At 38.3% G+C, this 22,016-nt stretch overlaps 1 protein-coding gene across 3 annotated transcripts in view; it reads left to right on the forward strand.

Moving 5' to 3' along the window:
• The window catches only part of Ttc27 (tetratricopeptide repeat domain 27), a 164,028-nt gene that overhangs the window by 44,796 nt on the left and 97,216 nt on the right, over positions 1-22,016 (forward strand). For all 3 annotated transcript variants that reach the window (XM_010645223.3, XM_010645231.3, XM_033763504.1), the window contains one exon: positions 9,744-9,810. In XM_010645223.3, coding sequence (XP_010643525.1) covers positions 9,744-9,810 — 67 coding nt within the window. The remainder of the gene's footprint in view (positions 1-9,743; positions 9,811-22,016) is intronic.

Raw genomic sequence — 22,016 nt, forward strand, 5'->3', positions numbered from 1 at the left:
GAGATCCCAGTTGTTGATTCTTTCTGCTAGTTCCCGTGCTACTGAGGATTTGTTCATAAAGTCTTTTCCTATACCAATGTCTTCCAGAGTTCTGCCTAACTTACTTTCCAGCAAGTTTAATGTTTCTGTTTTAATATTTAGATCTTTAATCCATTTGGATTTTAATTTAGTGCATGGCGAAAGATAAGGGTCTAATTTTAATCTGTGACAGGTTGATATCCAGTTTTTCCAACACCATTTATTAAAGAGGCTATCTTTCCTCCACTGAGGATGGTGAGCTCCTTTGTCGAAGATGAGGTAGCTGAGTACATCTGCATTTGTTTTTGTGTCTTCCAGTCTGTTCCATTGATCCTCAGGCCTATTTCTTTGCCAGTACCATGCTGATTTTATCACAGTGGCTTTGTAGTATAGTTTCAAATTGGGAATTGTTACACCTGGTGCCATGTGACTGTTGCCTATAATGGCTTTTGCTATTCTAGGTCTCTTGTGGTTCCAAATGAATTTTTGGATTCTTTTTTCTAGTTCTGTGAAATATAGTGTTGGAATTTCAATTGGCATTGCATTGAATGTATATAGCAGTTTCGGTAGTATGGCCATTTTCACTATGTTGATTCTTCCTACCCAGGAGCAGGGGATATCTTTCCATTTTTTTATATCCTCTTCGATTTCTTTTTTCAGAGTGCTGTAGTTTTCAGTGTAGAGATCTTTTGTTTCTTTTGTTAGATTGATTCCTAGATACTTCATTTTTTTGGATGCTATTGTAAAAGGAATTTTTTCCCTTATTTCTCTTTCTGTCTGTCTGTTATTTGTGTATAGAAAGGCTATTGATTTTTGGGTATTCACCTTGTATCCAGATACTTTACTGAATCTGTCAATTAAGTCTAGAAGTTTTTTGGTGGAGTTTTTTGGATCTTCAATGTAGAGTATCATATCATCAGCAAATAATGATAGTTTAACTTCTTCCTTTCCTATCTTTATTGCTTTAATTTCTTTCTCTTGTCTAATTGCTGTGGCTAATGTTTCCAGAACTATATTGAAGAGAAGTGGCGATAGTGGGCATCCTTGTCTTGTTCCTGATTTTAACATGAAGGTTTTCAGTTTTTGGCCATTCAATATGATGTTGGCTGATGGTTTTTCATAAATAGCCTTTATTAAATTGAGGTATAGACCATCTATTCCAATTTTTTGCAGGGTTTTTATCATGAATGGGTGTTGAATTTTATCAAATGCTTTTTCTGCATCTATTGAGAGGATCATATGGTTTTTGTCCTTGACTTTGTTAATATAATGTATTACATTCACTGACTTTCGTATGTTGAACCACCCTTGCATCTCTGGAATAAATCCGACTTGGTCATGATGGATGATCTTCTTAATAATCCTCTGTATTCTGTTTGCTAGTATCTTATTAAGGATTTTTGCATCTATATTCATTAAGGAGATTGGTCTGTAGTTCTCCTTTTTGGTTGTATCTTTCTCTGGTTTGGGAATCAGAGTGATACTTGCTTCCAGGAATGAATTTGGAAGTATAGCTTCTCTTTCAATTTCATTGAAAAGTTTGAAGAGTAATGGTAGTAGTTCTTCTCTAAATGTCTTGTAAAATTCAGCAGTGAATCCATCAGGGCCTGGGCTTTTCTTTGTTGGTAAGTTTTTAATTACATTTTCAATTTCACTGATTGTGATTGGGGTGTTTAAAATGTTTTTATCTTCTTCGTTCAACTTTGGTAATTCATAAGTATCTAGAAATCTGTCCATTTCTTCTGTGTTTTCCATTTTATTAGAGTACAGGTTCTCAAAGTAGGTGTTCATGATCCTCTGGATTTCTTTCGGATCTGTTGTGACTTCGCCTTTTTCATTCCTAATTGCATGGATCTGAGCCTTTTCTTTCCTTTTTTTGATAAGATTAGCTAAGGGTTTGTCAATTTTATTTATTCTTTCAAAAAACCAGCTCTTTGTTTCATTTATTTTTTGTATCGTTTTCTTAATTTCAATTGCATTGATTTCTGCTCGGATCTTTATAATTTCCTCTCTTGTTCGAGCTTTGGGTTTTTCTTGCTCTTGTTTTTCTAGGAGTCTAAGTTTCATCGTTAAGTTGTTTATTTGAGCCCGCTCTGTTTTCCTAGTGTGGGCATTCAATGTTATGAATTTTCCACGTAGAACTGCTTTCATTGTGTCCCAAAGATTCCTGTATGTTGTATTGGCATTCTCATTTATTTGTAAAAACTGTCTAATTTCTTCTTTAATTTCCTCTGTAATCCATTGATTGTTTAGGAGAGTGTTGTTCAGTTTCCATGTGCTTGTGAAGTTTCTATAGTTTCTTGTGCTATTGATGTCTAGTTTGATTGCACTATGATCTGATAATAAACAGGGGATGACTTCAATTTTTTTGCATTTATTTAGACCTGTTTTGTGAGCCAGTATGTGGTCTATTTTGGAGAATGATCCATGTGCAGCCGAAAAGAATGTATATTCTGGTTTTTGGGGGTGGAATACTCTATAAACATCTATTAAGTCCATGTGTTCCAAAGCTTGGTTCAGTTCTATTATTTCATTGTTGATTTTCTGCCTAGTAGATCTGTCAATTTGTGATAGTGGGGTATTTAAATCCCCCACTACAATTGTATTAGTGCTTATTTGGTTTTTCATGTTACTTAATATTTGTTTTATATAGTTGGGGGCATTTATATTTGGTGCATATATGTTTATGATTGTCAGCTCTTCCTCTTGAATTGTTCCCTTTACAAGGATGTAGTGTCCTTCTTTGTCTCTCTTAATGAGTTTTGGTTTGAAATTTACTTTATCTGAGAATAAGATTGCTACCCCTGCTTTTTTCTGGACTCCTGACGCATGGAGAATTGTTTTCCATCCTTTCACTTTCAGTCTATGGACTTCCTTTTGCACTAGGTGTGTTTCTTGTATACAACATATTGTTGGATTTTGCTTCTTAATCCATTCTGCCAATCTGTTTCTCTTGATTGGTGAATTGAGGCCATTAACATTGATGGTTACAACTGATATATTTTGACTTATTCTTGTCATGTTTTTGTCCATTTGTTGACTCTTTTTACTTTTTCTCCCATCTCCTTTTAGTTTCTTGCCTTGCCTATTTGATTTGGTCTGTTGGGCCTCATGTTATTGTGAATTTCGTTGTCCTTTTCTAGGATATTGTTTAGAATTCCTTGCAGTGCTGGTTTGGTGTTCATGAAATTTCTCAGGTGCTCTTTGTCGTGGAAGTATTTTATTTCCCCATCTATTTTGAAAGAGAGTTTTGCAGGATACAAAAGTCTAGGTTGGAGATTCTTTTCTTTTAGGACTTGGAATACCTCACTCCAGGCTCTCCTTGACCTAAGGGTTTGTGTTGAAAAGTCTGCTGTGATTCTAATGGGCTTCCCTTTGCATGTGATTTGTTTCTTTTCTCTTACTGCTTGTAGTATTTTGTTTTTCTGTTGGATTTCTGGAATCTTGATTATTATATGTCTAGGTGTAGATTTTTTTTGATCGTGGCTAGTTGGGGTTCTATATGCCTCACTTATCTGTATGTCTAATTCTTCCCTTCTGTTTGGGAAGTTTTCTGTCATTAATTCTGTGAAGAGCTTTTTTATATCATTTGTGTTTTCTCCTGTTTTTTCATGAATTCCTATCAGTCTTATGTTATTTTTCTTTGTATCGTCTAGGAGTTGTTGGATTGATTTCTCATGATCCCTTACTGTTTTTAATAGACCTCTTTTTTCACGGTCACTGACTGCTATCCTATCTTCTATATCTGAAATTCTATCTTCGCAATCTTTTATTCTGTTTCGTACACTTTCAATAGAGTTTTTAATCTCCTGGATATCTGTTTGAATCTGTTTTATGGATTCCATTTCTTTCCTCTGTTGGGCATTCATTGTTTCCATGTCTTTCTTATGCTGAGTCTTCATGGCTTCTATCACAGTCTTGAGCTCATCTATTTTTTTCTCAGTTTCTGCTCTAGAGTCTCGAATCATGACTTCTATTTTGCTCATCATCTCTCTGGCTAGCTGGGAAATTATTTCTGATTTGAATTTTTCTAGAGCCTGATTGATCAATTTTGTTACCTCCTGTGCTATGGGTCCAGGGAGTCCTGTTGGTTCACTATCAGACTTTTCATCCTCATTTGTCCTACTATTTGCTATTGGTGAACTGGATATTTGTTTTTGTGTCTTGCTTAAGTGTTTTCTCATTTTTATTTTTATTGTTGGGTTGTCCTTCTTTAATTTCTGGGTATTACTTAAATCTTCCTAATATAGTTGCGTTTTAGCTTTTGAGTTTCTAATGACTCATAGACATTCTCGTTTTCATAATATCAGAGAAAACAACTCTTTAAATCAATCACCACTCTTTGTCCCAATTGATACATTCAGCAGCCCAATAGGATCAGGCACAGCTTGCCAACTGACCACTTATGGTAGTCATTAATGTATCACCTTTAACTCATGTGAATTAGATTAATTTCAAGAAGCAGCTCATAGTATGTTTGCAGTGAATATTCTTTTCAATATGGCATCTTTACCATTTAGGATGGGGGGTTCGACTTAGAACAAGAGGATTAGATAAGTGAAAGAATTAGAGCAGGTTTGAAGTGAATCCAGAGGTTGTAGAATTACCTTACTATCTTTACAAAGCTATTAAGTTCAGGGGGGATAGAGAGAGTGCAGGAATAAGGACAGGAATATATCCCCTTAACAGTAACAGGCGCTTGCCTTCCCTTGAAGGTACAGAGCCATGAGTGAGGTAAAATGACTGGAGAAAAGAACATAAAGAGAAACCCGTCCTAAAAACAAAAAATAAAAAAAGAAGTCTGAGTTCTTCAGGAACTGGAATAAAAAGGGAGATGAGGGACACTATGGTGGAGCAAGAGACTGAGTTGGAGAGACAGGACAGAAAAAAGAAAGAAATTTTAGGGTGGAAAGAGGAAAAAAGAGACAAGAGAGAGGGAAAGAAAAAGAATTTGAAGGTCCTCTTTCAGGCTATCTCTGATCTCATATTATACCACATGCACAGTCATATGCGGAACCCAATCCCCTGGTTATAGCTAGCCAATGGCTGTTCCTCACGACTGAGACTGAACACAATCTACAAAGCCTAACTTTAGTTTCCTTACCCTCAGGGTTGAACTCCACTCCGTTCTATTACAGGTTTCCCCTGCCCTTTCTTTAAAGATGATCAAAGTTCGGAGCTCAGAAAACTACCCTTCATGGGAACCTATGCCTCTGCAGAGTTGGTCTAAGGACTGGCCCGATCAGGAGTTTTGAGAACGGGGGGGGGGGTCGTGTGGGTGTTTCAAGGGCGCCCGCGCGGCTACCTTCCTTCCTGGGTCTGTTGTCGCGCAGGCCGGGAGCTCACGCGCACGCCGCCGGGTGATCGCAGACAGGCAGGTAGGCAGGCAGCTGAAAAAAACCCCCTCTGGGGTCCTTGGGTCCTTCCTGGGTCTGTTGTCGCGCAGGCCGGGAGCTCCCGCGCAGGCCGGGAGCTCACGCGCACGCCGCCGGGTGATCGCTGATATTTACATTTTTAAGGGATAGAATTATTTTTAATGCAGTACAATCTTATATGCAGTGGAAGTAGTTTTTCTTTTCTTTTCTATTTTGAAATAATTTCAAACTTGAAAAATGTTGCAAGGAGAGGGCAGTGCAAACAACTTTTGAGAATAAGTTTCCAACACAATAATCTGTTGTTATTGCCCTGTGTGGTGGCTCAAGCCTGTAATCCCAGCACTCAGGAGGCTGTGGCAGGAGGATCACTGTGAGTTTGAGGACAGCCTGCACTATATAGCAAGACCCTGTCTTAAAAACCAACAACAACAAAATACCCAATAATCTGTCATTCTTGAATACTTAGCATGTTTCTAACAAAGAACAACATTTATATGGCCACGATACTGCTGTCAAAAGCAGAAAATTAACATCCAACTTTACTATTATTTAGTTCTCAGACCCTATTCCTAATAATCTCCTTTAGAGGAAGTGATCCAGTCCGGAACATGTGTCCTATTTTTTTTTTTTTTTTTTTTAGTACTAGGGATTGAGCTCAGGACCTTGGCACTTATAAGGCAGGCAGGGAAACCGCTGAGCTAGATCCCTGGCCCATGTGTCCTATTTTGTTGTCATGTCTCCTTAGTCTTTGTCAGTCTGAAATAGTTTTTTATTTTTGCTTGACTTTTGTGACCTTAACACTTGAAATGTACAAACCAGTTGTTTTGTAGACCTTCCTGTAATATGAGCTTGTTTAATTTTGTTTAATGAAGTCGGGCATGGTGGCGTGCTCCTGTAATCTCAGCAGGAGGATGGCTGAGTTTGAGACCAGCCTGGACTACATAGTGAGTTCCAGGTCAGTCTCAACTATATAGTGAGACCCTGTCTCAAAAAAACAAAACAAAAAAATAAATTTTGTGTAATGATTACATTTATTTTACAAAGTATTAACAGAGATACCAAAGGAATAAATTTTGTGGTTCTCATTGCTTCCTAGGAAGTAGAAAGCATTTTGTTTTGTCCTACTACTGATGAAATTAACTTTGGCCACACATTATCACAGTGGTCATTTACTAGGCTATTCCTATGTAAAGTTGTTTTTTTCTTTTCCTCCCATATACTGACACTAGGTTTTCATTTATGCAAAAGTCGAGTTCATTTCTGGAGCTCCTTTTTGTTTTCTGAAGTGAGACCACTCATATGGGATTCTATTCCTAAGTCTAAGGCAATTGTCTTGTTGCATTATTTGATTCCAGTGACAGAGTTTAGGTCTACTATGAAAAATTTAGTACATGATACATAGTATGTTAATATGAATAACTGATTTATGAGAAATTCTATTTGCTAGGCATCGTAGTATGTATTTCACCTTATCTCTAATATTCTAACAACATTAAGGATTGTTATTTTTCTCTTATTTTTCAAATGGGAAAACAGGGTTTTCATGGCTAAGTGATTTGCTCAGAATTACAAAGGAGCAGTTAAGATTTGATTCTGCATTTAACTGACCCCAAATTTTGAGTTCTTTATTAAGCTGTTTTAAAAAATGTTATTTTGGCAAATTCACAATTGTCAGTTAATCAGGAAATTAAATCAAACCAGATAAATGTAGGCATTTGTCAGGTGAACTTTAGAAATAGTGAGTCAAACTTCACAGTTGAGGGAGTGACCGAGAAAATGCTCATCTTTAAATGCTATTTGCTTATCTTCAAATGCTTCAAGTACTGTTTTTTCCCCAAATAAGATCTCAGTGAATGCTCAGTACAGATAAAAGATGAAAGAACTGAATGATTTCATAGGCAGTTTAAGGAGAAACTACTTACTTATTTCTGAATCTGAGAGCATCTGATGCAGTTTAGAAATGTTTGGTTACAATATCCATGAACTGATCATTCATGTGAACGAGTTTCAGTGTTTTGGATGTGATTTCATTACAATGCCTTGTCTCTGTCTGATTTCCGTGGCCGCCACCCCAAGAGGGGCCTTGGACATTGTAGTAAGTTGGGCTGGTTGGAAAGGAGACTTGAAGAAGGTGCTGCATTCTTTCAGTTTACCCAAGGATGACTTCTGCTCTTTCCCTACTCGCTTCCCTTTCACTGCCTCCTCCTTGGATTTGATTGTTACCTAAAGACCAAACACTGGAGCCTGCCCAGTGTCTCTTATTCCTCAGTGGACCTGACTGCTTTTATGCACAGCCATTATGGGAGGAATTCCTTAAAATACAGCAACCCTTGAATAATTCAGATGACTAATGGGGAAAGGTAGTTCCCTTTTTCTTTAAAAATGTAGTTTTCAAGTGTGCATTGTAATATATTGTAAGCCTGACAGTAAATTACATTAAATAATGGTGACTCAACTCAGGGACTGTCGTAATTATTATCCCCTCCTTGCTCTTCTCCGCTTCTCTCTCCCTTTTTGGTGCCTGGGGTGGAATCCAGGGCTTTGTACATGGCTAAGCACGGATCTGCCACAGAGCTACACCACCAGCTTCCCTTCATAAATATTTGTAATAAGCCTGTAATGTTTCATTTTGTCTGTATAACTTTATGTAATGCATTATAGCTTTGGAATTTTTATATGAGAGATGAACTTTGCTTCATTTTGGATGGATGCTCTCTTATCTTGTAATGACTTTTTTTCAGGGCCAAGAATAGAACCCAGGGCCTTTGCAATGAGCTACATTCCCAGCCCTGTTTCGTGACAGTGTCTTGCTAAGTTGCTAACTTGTCTAGGCTGAGCTCAAACTTAAAATCTTCCTGTCTCGGCCTCCCAAATTGCTGGGGTTATAGGTATGTACCACTACACCCAGCTTTGGTTTTCTTTTTTTTTCCTCTTCTTTTGTTTTTTACTAACAATAAAAATAGGCTTATTTAAAAATTATTATATAAACATTTTATATTATAAAATCCTCGAACAGTATTGAAAACTAAAGAAAATTTTATGAGGTGATATTTTCTTTCCATTCTTAATATATGTGCTATTTACATACAAAGTAATTCATGTAATATATAAATTTAAGTTATATAGTGTAGCTTGGCATGGTGGTACATGTCTCTAATTCCAGGAATATGGGAGGCTGATGCAGGAGGATCACAACTTCTAGGCTAGCCTGGGTTACATAATAAATTCAAGGCCAGCTTGGAACATGTCTGAAACAACAGCAAAGGGTTTTATAGCGCAGTAGTAAAATGGACACCAGTGAGCCCACTGTATAATTTAAGAACTAGATTACAAATCCCATTAGTCCAGCCCATTTGCTTTTCCTAGATCTCATTCTTCTGTCTTATAAAAAGAATATGCTGTTGTAAATCTTGCGTTTTTCATTTTCTTAAAAAAAAAAAACTTAGTCTCACATTTTATATAACTGCTTTAGTTCCCCTTTTTTGAGCATTATTAAAGTGTTATTTTATGACACGTGGTTTGCTTTTTTCCTCTCGTTATTTTGTTTCTGTGCTTCATGTTATCTGCAGCTGCCATTACATTCTCAGGGCAGCATTCCATTGGATGGCTATTCACAATTTATCATTTTCCTTTGGACATTTGGGTTGTTTTCAGATTTTTCCTATGATACTGTGTATAATATTTATATTTATGTTATGTCATGCTTGGTCCACGCATTCATTAATTTCTCTGAGCTCTTGATCTAGGATGGAATTACTGAGTTGAGGCTCGGTGAATGTTCACTTTACAAGACAGTACCAAATTATTTTCCAAAATGATTCTCTTAGGGGCCGGGGATTTGGCTCAGTGGTTCTGCCACCTGTTTTGTAAGTGCAAGGGCCAGAGTTCGATCCCAGGTACCAAAAAATACAAACAAACCCAAAGTGATTCCCATAATTGTACTTGTATCGACAAGATCTTAGAATTCTTATCATGTGATTCTTTGACAACATCTTAATTTTCACTGCTCTAATTGTTAAAACCATGTATTTTTATAGCACAAGTTTAATGAAGGGGAGCTGGGCCCACATTAATGCATTTGAGTTTCTTTGCTGAGTGGCATAGACTATATTTCTTTTTTTCCTAGCATGACAGGTTGTAATGGCATCACGTGTTTCAAGCACATTTCATTTGTCAGCATTTTATTACTTTTTATACTTATCTTTGGCAAACTCATTTTTACATGTGAATAAAATGCCGTATTATTATACTCTGTTCAAAGATACAAAATATACCAATTTATTTAAAATTTTTTATTTCATTAGCTACAGTGTATTTTATAATTAATACATGACTTTCTTTAATTCAAAGCACAAATTTTCAGAAGAATAATCCAGTGCATAAGTTAACTGAAGAGGAGCTGCTGGCATTTACATCAGTAAGTAACGACATTTTCCTTTCCATTTCGCTCTTTTTCCTTATAAATGATTTTGCCTCTGGTATTTGCCGCTTGCCTCAGATTGCTCTTGTTGAAACACTGTCATCTGAGGAAAGTACGGGGGAGAACACTCATCATTTTAGTTTCTAAGTGGTGTGATTCTTGCTGATGATTGAAACATAACCATTTTGCCTTGTAGTTGCTAGGTAGTGAAGGCAGTGTCCCAATTTTTGTGTTCATTTTTTAAGTCCCAGGCCCCATTCTATTACCTTGCACATAATAGATAAATACAAATATTTATTAAGTGATTTAATAAGGTAACAAAGCCAGACTGCTAAGTCCTATGTCTGAGGCTGAGAGTGATTGATCCCTGCTTGGTTGTGCCGAGAGAAAACTGGGATGTGAGCAGGAGAGCACGGGTTGTAGAGGTCCAGGAAGAAGGTGGTGTGGAGGGCATGAGGTTGCTTATCAGCCTTCAGCAGGGTGGAGCATTCGGGAGAAATGTGGCCAGAGAAGATGCTGTGAGATTCGCAGACTTTCTTTGTGGGCTATAGCAGTGCAGTCCTCTTTTCTAGCATGGTTTCAGTGGGCTATTCAAATAGTCGCATCATTCTAGAGAAAGAGAATTAAGGAGAAATGGTGTAAAAGAAAATAAAGATTATGAATAAAGACCTCAGTTGAAGAAGGTTGACAGTAAAAAGGAAAGACGGAGTAATAGATGTTGGAGGATTCAGCTGTAAAGAAAGGTTTCCAAGAAAATAAAGTAAGCTGAGCATGGTGGCACCAACTGTAATCCCTGTAGTCTGGGAAAATGAGCCAGGAGAATTGTTAGTTTGAGCCCAGCCTTGGCAATTTAGTGAGATTCTTTATCAAAATAAAACTAATGAAAAGGGCTGGGGATGTAGCTCAGTGTGAAGGCTGATGCTCAATTCCAGGGGGTGGGTGGAGAGATTAGTTAGCTCTTTTTGGCTTTATGAGTTAAAAAGTGTGTGTGGGGGGGAGATATGTTCTTTAATGAACACAAATTGTTTACCCATATCTCTTTCAAAGCGTTTTTTTTTTTTTTGGTACATGGGATTGAACTCGGGTCCTTGCCCTTGCAAGGCAGGTGGCCCCACTGAGCTAAATCCCTGGCCCATGAAGGCATTTTTATTATAGAAATCAAGTAGAATTTTGATCTTTTCTTCCTTTGTTGTTTTTTGGATAAGGTGAAAGAAAGAATTTTTATCTGGTAGAAAAGCTAGCTTTTTTGTACTGTCTTGTGAATTTTGCAAATTACTGTTTCCTACACACCCTCTTGAAACTGGTTAGATGTTGGTTACTGAGTCCTCTGGGTGCCTGTTTGATTGTCCCACTTCAGTATTAGAAATCTTGGATGTATTATGTGTGTTTAGATAACTATGTAGAAATGTCCCTACCTTTTCATTATATGTGCTATGAGTAATTTGGCAAGTAAAGTGGTAAAATTATTTTAAAAGCACATAAAAGACTTATGTACCTTTCATTTATTCATTCCGTTAGTAGCTCTTAAACTTGATATACGCAGGCTTTGTGATGATCATTGGAGATACAACATCAACGTCTTTTCCATTCCAGAGTTTACATCACTTTTCTTTCTCGTGGGGAAAATACTCAGTAGCCAAAGATAAATAAATATTCAGTAGAAGCGCTGAGGAGGACGATACAGCAGCGTAAGGACTAAGCATGGGCTGGGTGCAGTTGTTTCAGACAAGATAGTCTGGGAAGATCTCAGTGGAAGGTGACATGGGACACAGATCTGCCCACAACCGGACGTAGCAGCAGGAAACGGCCTGGGATGGTCTTGAGTTTGAGTTGGTGCGGGGAAGCATAGAGCTGTAGGACTGGAGTCTGGGTGACAGGGTGCTGGAGGCTGTGACTGAGGTAAACGTGGCCTGGGGCACGAGAAATGTTCCTGCCGGTCTCCCCAGGGAGGACGGTCAGTACTAGCAGCTTCATGGGGCTTGTGGTATAGGTTACCCACGATTACCAGAAACACTTGAGCCCTTTGTATTCATTTACTTTTTCTTAGCACTTCTTGAGAGTGAGGATATCTTTTTTTTTTTTAATCTATTGTTCCTTTGGATTGTGATGTAATTTGGAAATAATTAACTGGTGATTTCTTTTCTTTTAAACGCACATTTTTTGGTATTTAATATATGGAGAAATACTTTTATTAATACTTTATTATAATACTTTATTAACATTTTTCTGAGCCCTCAAGAAATGTAAAAAAAAAAATTTCTTTTTTGGTACTGGGGATTGAATTTAGGACCTTGAGATTGTGAGGCAGAAGTGGTGCCACTGAGCTGAATCCCCAGCCCAAGGAGTGATCTATTTTTTTGTTTTTTGTTTTGGTACCAGGGATCAAATTCATGCAAGGCAGGCAGTGGAACCACTAGGCTAAATTCTTGACCTGAAGTGATCTTTTTTTTGCGGGGGGAGGTTGAGACAGGGTCTCACTATGTAGTTGAGACTGACCTGGAACTCACTGTGTAGCCCAGGCTGGTCCCGAACTCACAGCGATCCTCCTGCCTCAGCCTCCCTACCTTTTTTGCTGGGATTACAGGCATGCGCCCCATGCCCAGCTGGAGTGATCTGTTTTTGATGGAAAGCTTTTTAATTATAGAGACTCATAGTGCCAGGCCTAGTATTTCCAAAGAAATGAGTTTGTAAACCTCAAGTAAATCTTCAATTTCTAAGAAGCAGGGCAAGAAACTAGATGTAAAGAAGGCTTTTAGGAATCTCTTGACTACTTTGGGCTCTGTACCATCTCCTTGTTTTTTTTTCTATTGTAAACGAAACAGAAATATACCCGAAATACCCAAATCTGTCCTGTCAGCTCTTCCTTTATCTAGAGTCCTTCTTATCTCCTTTTTCTTCATGATGAGTGGACAAGACAAGGACTTAGAACTGGCTCCTGGTGTCAGTGAAGAAAGAAACTTTATACAGTTGATTTTCCATGTCCATGGGTTCTGCCAATCATGATTTAAAATAGTTTGAAAATAATTTTATTGTACTGAACACATACAGACTTCTCCCCCTTGTCATTCTCCAAACTGTGCAGTGTAACAGCTATTTACATAACACTTACATTGTATTCGGTGTTATAAGTCATGTAGCCTTGATTTTCACTGGAAAGAGGATGAGTATAGGTTAAATGCAGACACGGTGGCATTTTCCGTAAGGGACTTGTGCATCCTTGGATTTTGATATTTTCACAGTGCCCTGGACCATTTCAACCCCTCATAATTGCTGAGAGCTGCATGCTGTTAAACTCCAATAGTATTTGAGACAAGAGGGACCACTTTTATGTGCTACTGCATTCTGAATTCCTAAACTTTTCTGGGCCTCCCTTTTGGCGATTGTCATTTTTTGGCCCGTAATTAATTTTGTATATGTCTTTCCCTCACCAGATTATAGACTCCCAGCTTTAGCGACTGAGCTCTTCATTTCTGGGTCTCTTCTCTGGCCTAGTACAGTGCTTTATTGCTTTATTCCTAGTTGTTGTTCAATAAATGTCCATAGAATAAGAGAATAGTTGGAATATACTGCAACCTCAGAACAAGACTGATGTCTATCGTGTAGCTGCACTGCTCTACTTATTTCCTTAAGTTAGGTAGCACTACATCGTTGTAAGGTCGGCCACTTGTACACTTTACGTCGGCCTCTTCTGTCAAGTGGGGGCAAGGGTGATGTGTCCCTCCTTCAACAGTGAAAACTTGTTATGAGGATCAAATCGCAGAGTGTAGAAAAAGTGCTGGTGTGTTCCATATTCAGTCCCTAGTTTGTGTGAGAGCATTCCATTTCCAAGCAGCTTAAATGGACAGCACCTCTTTGTAATTGGCCTTCAATACGACGGTAAAGAACAGGAGGAGGGCCGGGGATTTAGCTCAGCGGTTCGGTGGCCTGCCTTGCAAGCGCAAGGACCCGAGTTCAATACCCGGTACCCCCCCAAAAGAACAGGAGGAAAGCTTGCTCGTTGTCTGTTTACCTGCTGTGGTAGCAGCTTGGTGACCGGAGACTGGGGTTCTGAACTGTTGGGGCTGGGAGGTACAGTCTTCCTCTGTTGATAGAGCAGCAAATACTAGAAGTTTTAGTATCCAAAAAAGTCATTTCATAAATCCTTATTGAATAAATAAATGGGTGGCTTTTTGATCCTGACTTGTTCACTTTTAATGAACTTTTCTAAGTTTACTGAAATAATAATGAATTCTCTTCTAATTTTTGCTAGTGTTTTCATGTTGCTGCCGCATGGAGACATATATGTGAGACATGTTGGGAAATGTTTTAACTTGGTAAAGTCAGAAGTGAATAGCTTTTCTCATTTAAGGTTGTCATTATGTGATACTATTCTTGAGAAATGTATCTACATGTTTCAGGAAAACGGAGTCATAAAAAAAATATAAAAAAAGAACCCGTATCGTTTTAGAGAACCATTTGTGTTGTATTGACCCAATAATTTAAAATGAGCTGTGATATCTGTGTTATTTCCTTTCGGATGAGCCAAGTCAGTGACGTGTAGTAATGTTTTTAATTTCCTCTCATTGTTGAAAAAGAGAACAGTTTAGTTAATTCATACAGGTGTTTCAGTTTTCATTGGCAAAAAGTTTAAGTGTGAATGGATTCTGGCTGCTTCCCTTGTCTCCCTCCCTGAAGCCCCAGGGTCTTTATAAATGAAAGGGAAAGTCCTTTGGAAGTTTCACATTATATTTTTCTTTCTGCTTTTTTTTTTTTTTTTAAGATGAGGTCTGGTCTTGCTGTGTTTCTTAGGCTGATCTCAAACTCCTGGACTGAAGCAGGTCTTCTGCTTCAGCCTTCTGGAGGCTGGAACTACAGGTGTGCACCACTGTGCCTAGCTCTGCTATTAGTGTCATAGCGATTTAGATGTGCTTATCTGTGAGTATAGAATTGTTCACATGCACTTTTTACAGGTTAAATACCTGAGTTAACAATGGTGCCTCAGAGAGTTGTGTTACTAAATTACTTAAGTACTTCACAATACAGAGGAACAGACACAGGAAGACTTAAGCAAGATAAAACAGAAAGACCTTTCCTGCACACGGCAGAGTCAAACTGATGAAAATGAAACATAAAGAGAATATCTCAGTAGCAAACAGAAAAATGACACATTACATGAAGTAAAAATGATTGCACAAACCTTTAACCTCATCAGAAACTTAATGCTATGTAATTTCTTTGCTCTGTCTTCTCTTCTAGTTCTAAGTCAGAACTGACCAGGGAAACGATCTTTTTTATTTCTTTCTCTGCAGTTAATCATAGTCTTAAAATTCATGCTTGTGAATTTCTGTGATAGACACTTTGGAGTAACTAGTGCTGGATTTTGAACTCTCATTGTGGTTAGCTACAAAACTGGAACAGATATATGGAACAGCACTGTATAAAAAGAGATAAAAGTTGGCTTAATATGATACAGTGCAAATCACTTTATTAGTGCCATAAAAGAGAAAACCATAAGTATATCCGAAACCAAATGGTATCTCTAAATCTAATAACATGAATAGTGACATTCAATGATAATGGATAAATATGCCAAATAAAATTCAAAGGTGTTCGTAATGGAGAAAAGACAAGGTGCAACTGGTTGTGGTGACACATGCTGTATTCCCAGTATTTGGGAGGCGGAGGCAGAAGGATCGCTGTGAGTTTGAGGCCAGCTTGGGCTACCTAGTGAGTTCAAGGCCAGCTAGTACTACCTAGTGAGACCGTGTCTCAAAACAAAAACAAAAAAACCCAAAACCAACCAACCACCCAAACAAAAAGGCAAGGTACTCCCTATAAGAGATGTATTGTAAATACATAGAAAATACATGGATGGGAAATATTCCATGAAAACAGTTAAAAATGTTGGATTTCTAATGTAATATCAGATAAATAGACTTCACTACAAAGACTCTAGCTAGAGACAGAGATGACCATTTCATGACAAAACAATCAAAATTTACCAAGAAGATATTACAGTCATGAATGTGGATGTGCCTAATAATAGCTACATGATACATGAAGTGAAACCTGACAGAGTTAAAGTGAGAAATAGATAATGCCACCATCATAGTTGAACATTTTATGTTCCTATTTTAGCAGTTCATGGAAAACTGTATCTAAAAAACAGTTAAGTGATTATATGAGGTGATATAGAAATATATGGTGAATGTTTATTAATTTTTTTTTCTTTTTATTTTACTGGTACATTGTAGATATACACAGTGATCACATTCATCATAGGCAGTTTGTACCTGTACATGATATATATTGCTTTTTTCCCCCTAATCCTTTCCTACCTTTAACCACCCGCCTCATCTACAAAAGCCTTGTTTCCGTGTTTTCCCTTCCATTCTTTTTTTCTGGTCCATTCTTTCCTTTCCCCTCCCTCCTCCTTTATTTTTCTTTTCATTTGAACATTTTCTTTTTTTAAACTTTATTTTATCCCACCCCCATCATTTGAACATTTTCTTCCATTTTCCAATATCTATTGTACATTTTGATCCTTATTTACATTTTCAGTATCTCATATAGAGAAACAATGCGATGTTTATACATGTGGTGGCCTCAAGGTTCATCCATTTAGCTATAAATGTCTCAAGCTTATCCTTTATGGCACAGTAGTGCTCCATTGATTAAAAAAGCAGATCTCCTTTATCTATTTGTCAGATGATGGACATTTGGGCTGTTTCCAAGATTTAGCTATTACAAACTGCCACTACAAACATGGGTGTACGTATGTCACTGTAGTATGACGCTTTTAATTTTTTCAGGAAGATACCAAGAAGGGGAATAGCTGGGTCCAACGGAACTCTAATTTTAGTTTTTTGAGGTATCTGCACACTGATTTCCACAGTAGTTGCACCAGTCTGGACTCCCACCAACAGTGGAGAAGGGTTCCTTTTTCCCCACAGCCCCACCAGCATTTGTTATTGGCCAATTTCTTGATGATAGCCATTCTTTGTAGAGTGCAACGTTGTTGTCAGTGTTGGTTTTGTTTTTTTTGTGTTTTTGGTACTGGAGATCGAACTTGGGATCTTGAGCTTGTAAGGCAGGCATTGGAACCACTGAGCTAAATCCCTGGCCCCTCATTTGTTTTTGGTAACAGGGATTGAACTGGGGACCTTGTGCTTGCAAGGCAGGTGGTAGTACCACTGAGCCAAATCCCCACCCTTGGCAGTGTTGTTTTAATTTGCATTTCTTCAGTGAACAGCGACAAGACTCTTTATTTTGACTGTATCTGCTTCTTGCTATATTTTCATGTATAAAAAGAAAAATTGTAAATCTTCTAGAGCAAAAATATAAGAACATCTTTGAGAATATAGGACAAACAGGACAGCAAAACTCTAAACAACAACAAAGATAAACTAGACTATATTAATTCTGTGTACTTCTTTTTATCAAAAGATACCATTATTATCTGTAAAGCACTTAGACTGGTGCCTGGCTAGCGCATAATCTGTGTTATTTAACTGTAAACTAGTACAACCGCTACAGAAATCAGTATGAAGGGGCCAGGGGTTTAGCTCAGTGGAGCTGCCGCCTGCCTTGGAAGCGCAAGGTCCTTCCTGAGTTTGATCCCTGGTAGCAAAAGAGGAAAAAAAGGGCCGGGGATTTAGCTCAGTGGTTCTGCCGCCTGTCTTGCAAGCGCAAGGACCTGAGTTTGATTCCGAGTACCAAAAAAAAAAAAAAAAAAAAAAAGAGGAAAAACAAAAGCCAGGGATTTAACTCAGGTGCGTTGCACCTGCCTTGCAAGCACAGGGCCCTGAGTTCAATCCCCAGTACCAAAAAGAAAAGAAATTAGTATGAAGATTCCTCAAAAAACTAAAAATGAAAATTCCATTTAACCCAGAACTCCCTTTCTAGGGATCTTCCTGAAAGAGTTAAAGGCATTGCATTTCCACGTTTATAGCAGCACATTTCATAGTAACTAACTGTTAGATGCATGAACAGATGAATAGATAATGTGGTAATTACACACAGTGGAGTACTGCTCTCTCGTGAAGAGAGATAAACTTGAATCATTTGTAGGAAAATGGATGCACCTTGAGATCATAATGTTAAATAGAATAAATCAGACAGAGAAGCTTAAATATTGCATTTTTTATATGAGAAACTCAAATTATAAATAAGAAACAAATAAAAGATGGATAATAGGAAGTAGGGAGAGAAGGAGATCAAGAGATGGATGGGGGAAAAAAAAAAATCCGGGCATGGGCGCTTGTCTGTAATCCCAGCCCTTAGGAGGCTGAGACAGGAGGATCACCATGAGTTTGAGGCTAGCCTGGACTGTATAGTCCATAACCTCTTTCTTTATAAGGTTACTAAGCCTCAGATATTTCATTGTAGTAACAAAAAGTGTCAATATAGAGGGTGGTATAATTTATTATTTCAAAAACATTTTTAAAAATTTGTGTTTTTATTAATATATGTTTACAATACCTAATGGTTACATTTCTTGGGTGAAGTTGGTCCACGTACAAAACATGCCTAATTCCTTTTTTCATACCTTTCCTTGCTTGCCTCCTCTTCTCCATCTTCTTTTTTGGGAAGGGGAATTTGGTTTTTTTGAGACAGAGTCTCACTATGCAGTCCAGGCTAGCCTCAACATGCAATTTTTGGTTATCTTCTCCTGTAGTTAAATAATTGGACTAGTAAGTAGTTAATGACATTATTTCTCCTTAATACAGAATTCTGGGGCCAGGGGTTTAGCTCAGTGGTTCTGCTGTCTGCCTCGCAAGCCCAAGGACCTGGGTTCGATCTTTGGTACCAAAACAACAACAACAACAACAACAACAACAACAAAAGGAATTTTGGAGGTGTGATAAGCTTTGATTGTCTTTTTGTCCCCCTTTTTTTTTGTACCAGGGATCCAACTCAGGACCTTGTGCTTGCGAGGCAGGTGGTGGCACCACTGAGCTAAGTCCACGGCCATTTGTCCCATTTTCTTTTCTGTATGGACAGACATCTTAGTGCAGAGAGGTTACTTCACTTACTCAAGGGGAAGTATGTAATGGCTGGGAAGGAAGCAAACTAGTTTAGGTAAGAATTAATCTTCATTTGTAGATTTTTACAAAGTCCCTTAACAAATAATATTGGGGCTTTGCTCTATTATTGTTAGTGCTATAAAGCAAATAGAAATTTTTGGAGCTAAAAGTAGCCTTAGAGGCCTTCAGATCTAATTGCATCCTTATATAGATTAGAAAAATGTGGTCCAAAAACAGTGAACACCTTGCCCAGCAGAGCTAATTGGACCTGTGTCCAGGCCTTTTTTTCAGTACAATTTAATATGTGTTACAATTTAGGAGAAACTTATTTTAAAAAAAACTTGTTATTTTACTTGGCTTTGAAAGCATATCGTCTTAAAGAAAAATATTTTAGGTAATGTTTTAAGTTTCTGAGCTAACCCATTAAAAGCCTATGAATTACTTGGATTAAAGTAATTCAAGCATTTTAGGATGACTATTTGTTATTTATAATATTGTGTCTTTGGAAGTCTATGTTCCCGATTTTATTTAGGAAAATTATGATTTTGGGGTGGGAAATTGTGATTTTTTAAAAAACTACCAGTCACTGTTTGTTTGTTTGTTTTTTTGGTACCAGGGATCAAACTCGGGTCCTTGTGCTTACGAGACAGGCGGCAGAACCACTGAGCTAAATACCCGGCTCCCAGTCACTGTTAATTTATACCTTCTGTTTCTTTGGAAAAGAGGACCAAGGAAAAGTCCTTTTCTCTGTCCTTTTCTTACGTACCTACCATATGCCAGGCCCTTTGTAAGGCATTGGTGAACCAATTTGCTAGGACTTCTGACTGGAGGAGCCAAAGTGGATGCAGTGATAAGAGAATTACTGGATAGAGATGGAATCACTTAGAGGAAGGAGTGGGAAAAATTGTCTGACAAGGTGAGGTGAAGACCTGAAGCTCAGACAAAACCAGATAGTAGGGTGGTTGCCTCTTCTGTTCTAAATTGAGTGAATTAAGAGCAGTGCCTCCTGTTGGGGAACATGGTAGACTCTGGCTTCTCTTCTCACCAGTGGGGCTGGCCTCCTGCTCGGGCAGTTTTGATTGTCAATTTGATCGGATTAGGAGACTCCCGCAGGAGTGATAGGTTCATGGTATACTGTTAATCCACTCGTATTTACAGCTGAATGTGGCATCAGGAGGTAGGGCCTGTTAGCTGGAGTTGGTTCCCTGGGGCTTGTGCCTTGGGAAGGTTTATCTCTCTGTGGCGCTCTGTGCCTTTGCTTTGTTTCCTGGCTGCCATGAAGTGAGCAGATTTGCTCCGCAGTGCCCTTCCTGCATGAGGTTTCTGCCTTGGAGCAGCCAGCCATGGACTGGAACCTCTGAAACTGGGAGCTGAAATAAGTCTCTCCTCCAGTAAGTTGTGGGTGAAAAGTATTTTGGTCTCAGTAAAAAGCTGACCAAGACAGAAGGTTGGATTGGTGCTTTTTCCCATTGGATTATTTCCTGAAGTATTAGACTGAACTTTTTAAAAATGTGATTTTCTTCATAAGTCCATAGAGCATATATAAAACATCTGTTTAGTTTTCTTTTTCATTACCTAATGTTCCGTCGTAGGATTTATTCTCATGGCAGCAGTGTTTTGTACAATATATTAGATCTAGCCTATCTGTCTCCTTTCAGAAAGACTCTCTCATGTCTATCTCCTAGCCACAGATATAAGATATATTACATTCTTCCATGATACCACTATCCAGTCGGTTAGTTCCCTTTCAGAAAGCTTTTTAAATGTCTTTTGGTCAGACTGCATCTTACTTCCAGTGTTTAGTAACTGTGTGTTGCTTGACCTTCACATGAAAGTATCAGGCAGACCTTCTTGTTCTCATGCCAGTCCAGAAAGAGTTTGACTTGGTTTTTTCTGAGAAGAGCATTTCTTTCTTTCAGTGTACAAATGTTTGGGGCAACTTTTTTAATTTCCTTTTTTCCTGTGCTAGGTATTGAACCCAGGGCCATATGAATGCTAGGCCAGAACTCTGCCACTGAGCTATAGTCCAGCCCAAGAGATAACCTAGTAAACCCTGGACTTTAACTTTGATGGCGTGAGCCTTGAACCAGTCCATGTGCTGCACTGTTCTTGTTGGCAGAAGGATGATCAGTCGGGAAGTAAGTGCTTTGCCTACCCACTCTGGGCTGAGAGAAAACACAGGAGGAGAGGCCCTGGTGGGGTCAGATGTGTGTGTGCATCAGGGCTACTGTCATAGGCTTTGGTAGGCTGTACTAATTCCCATTTTTTTCATGCTCACACTTTGGTGAGAGCGGGGGAGTGTTCCTCCACTTTTATAGTGGAGGAAACAGACGCAGGGAGATCAAGGAACTTGTTGAGGCCACACAGCCAGCTTGGTGGAGCTAGGATTCTGTTCAGCTTTTGCTGCCCTGGGAGACCTTTCCTACCACTGTGAATGCTGGTCCTCAGTGCACTTCCCTCCTGGTGACAGATAATTCCTTAACAGGGTGGAAAGAAGGGAAGACTGGGATGCTGCTCATGGGTACTTAGGTTTGCAGATTTACCTGAGAAAAATTCTTCCCTTTGAAAATTCTTGAGATGACAGTTTATAATAAAATATTCTGCAAAATAGTATTGTACATACTAAAAAAAACTATGATTCAAGGAGATAAAAATATTTTCATTTTCAAAGTTAGGTTAGAGAAATAAGATTATTTAATAAGACATCAAATTAGAAAGTAAGTTGTATGAGGGCAGAGACCTTCGTCTTGCTTGCTGCTTTGTCCCTAGTGTCTAGAGCACAACTTCAGTAAGGCCTCATCCTTTTGATCTTCTTTATTTTATTATTTGTCTACTCTTTCTCTTTCTCCAAGGTCCTTTCCTGTCTTCTTACATTACTCTGTTTTCTTATTTTTCCTGGGTAGTATCATCCATTCCCAAAAGATAAGCATATCTTTTTTTTAACTTGGCAAGACGAGTCTCACTGTGTAGTTCAGCCTGGCCTAGAACTAACTGTGTAGTTTAGGGTGGCCTGAAACTCACTGCAGTCCTCCTGCCTCAGCTGCCCTCTTGCTGGTATTATAGGTGTATGTCACCACACCCGTCATGGATATGCATATTTTAACTTAGCCATTTAAATAAGCATAATTTTGTTTGGAAAAGTGTTCTAAAATAATATGAAGATGTTTTTCTGGGACTTAGGAGACCAGTATCAGCGTC

The sequence above is a fragment of the Fukomys damarensis genome, unplaced genomic scaffold (assembly GCF_012274545.1).
Source record: "Fukomys damarensis isolate Sample0158 unplaced genomic scaffold, DMR_v1.0_HiC HiC_scaffold_2, whole genome shotgun sequence".
Lineage (NCBI taxonomy): Eukaryota > Metazoa > Chordata > Mammalia > Rodentia > Bathyergidae > Fukomys > Fukomys damarensis.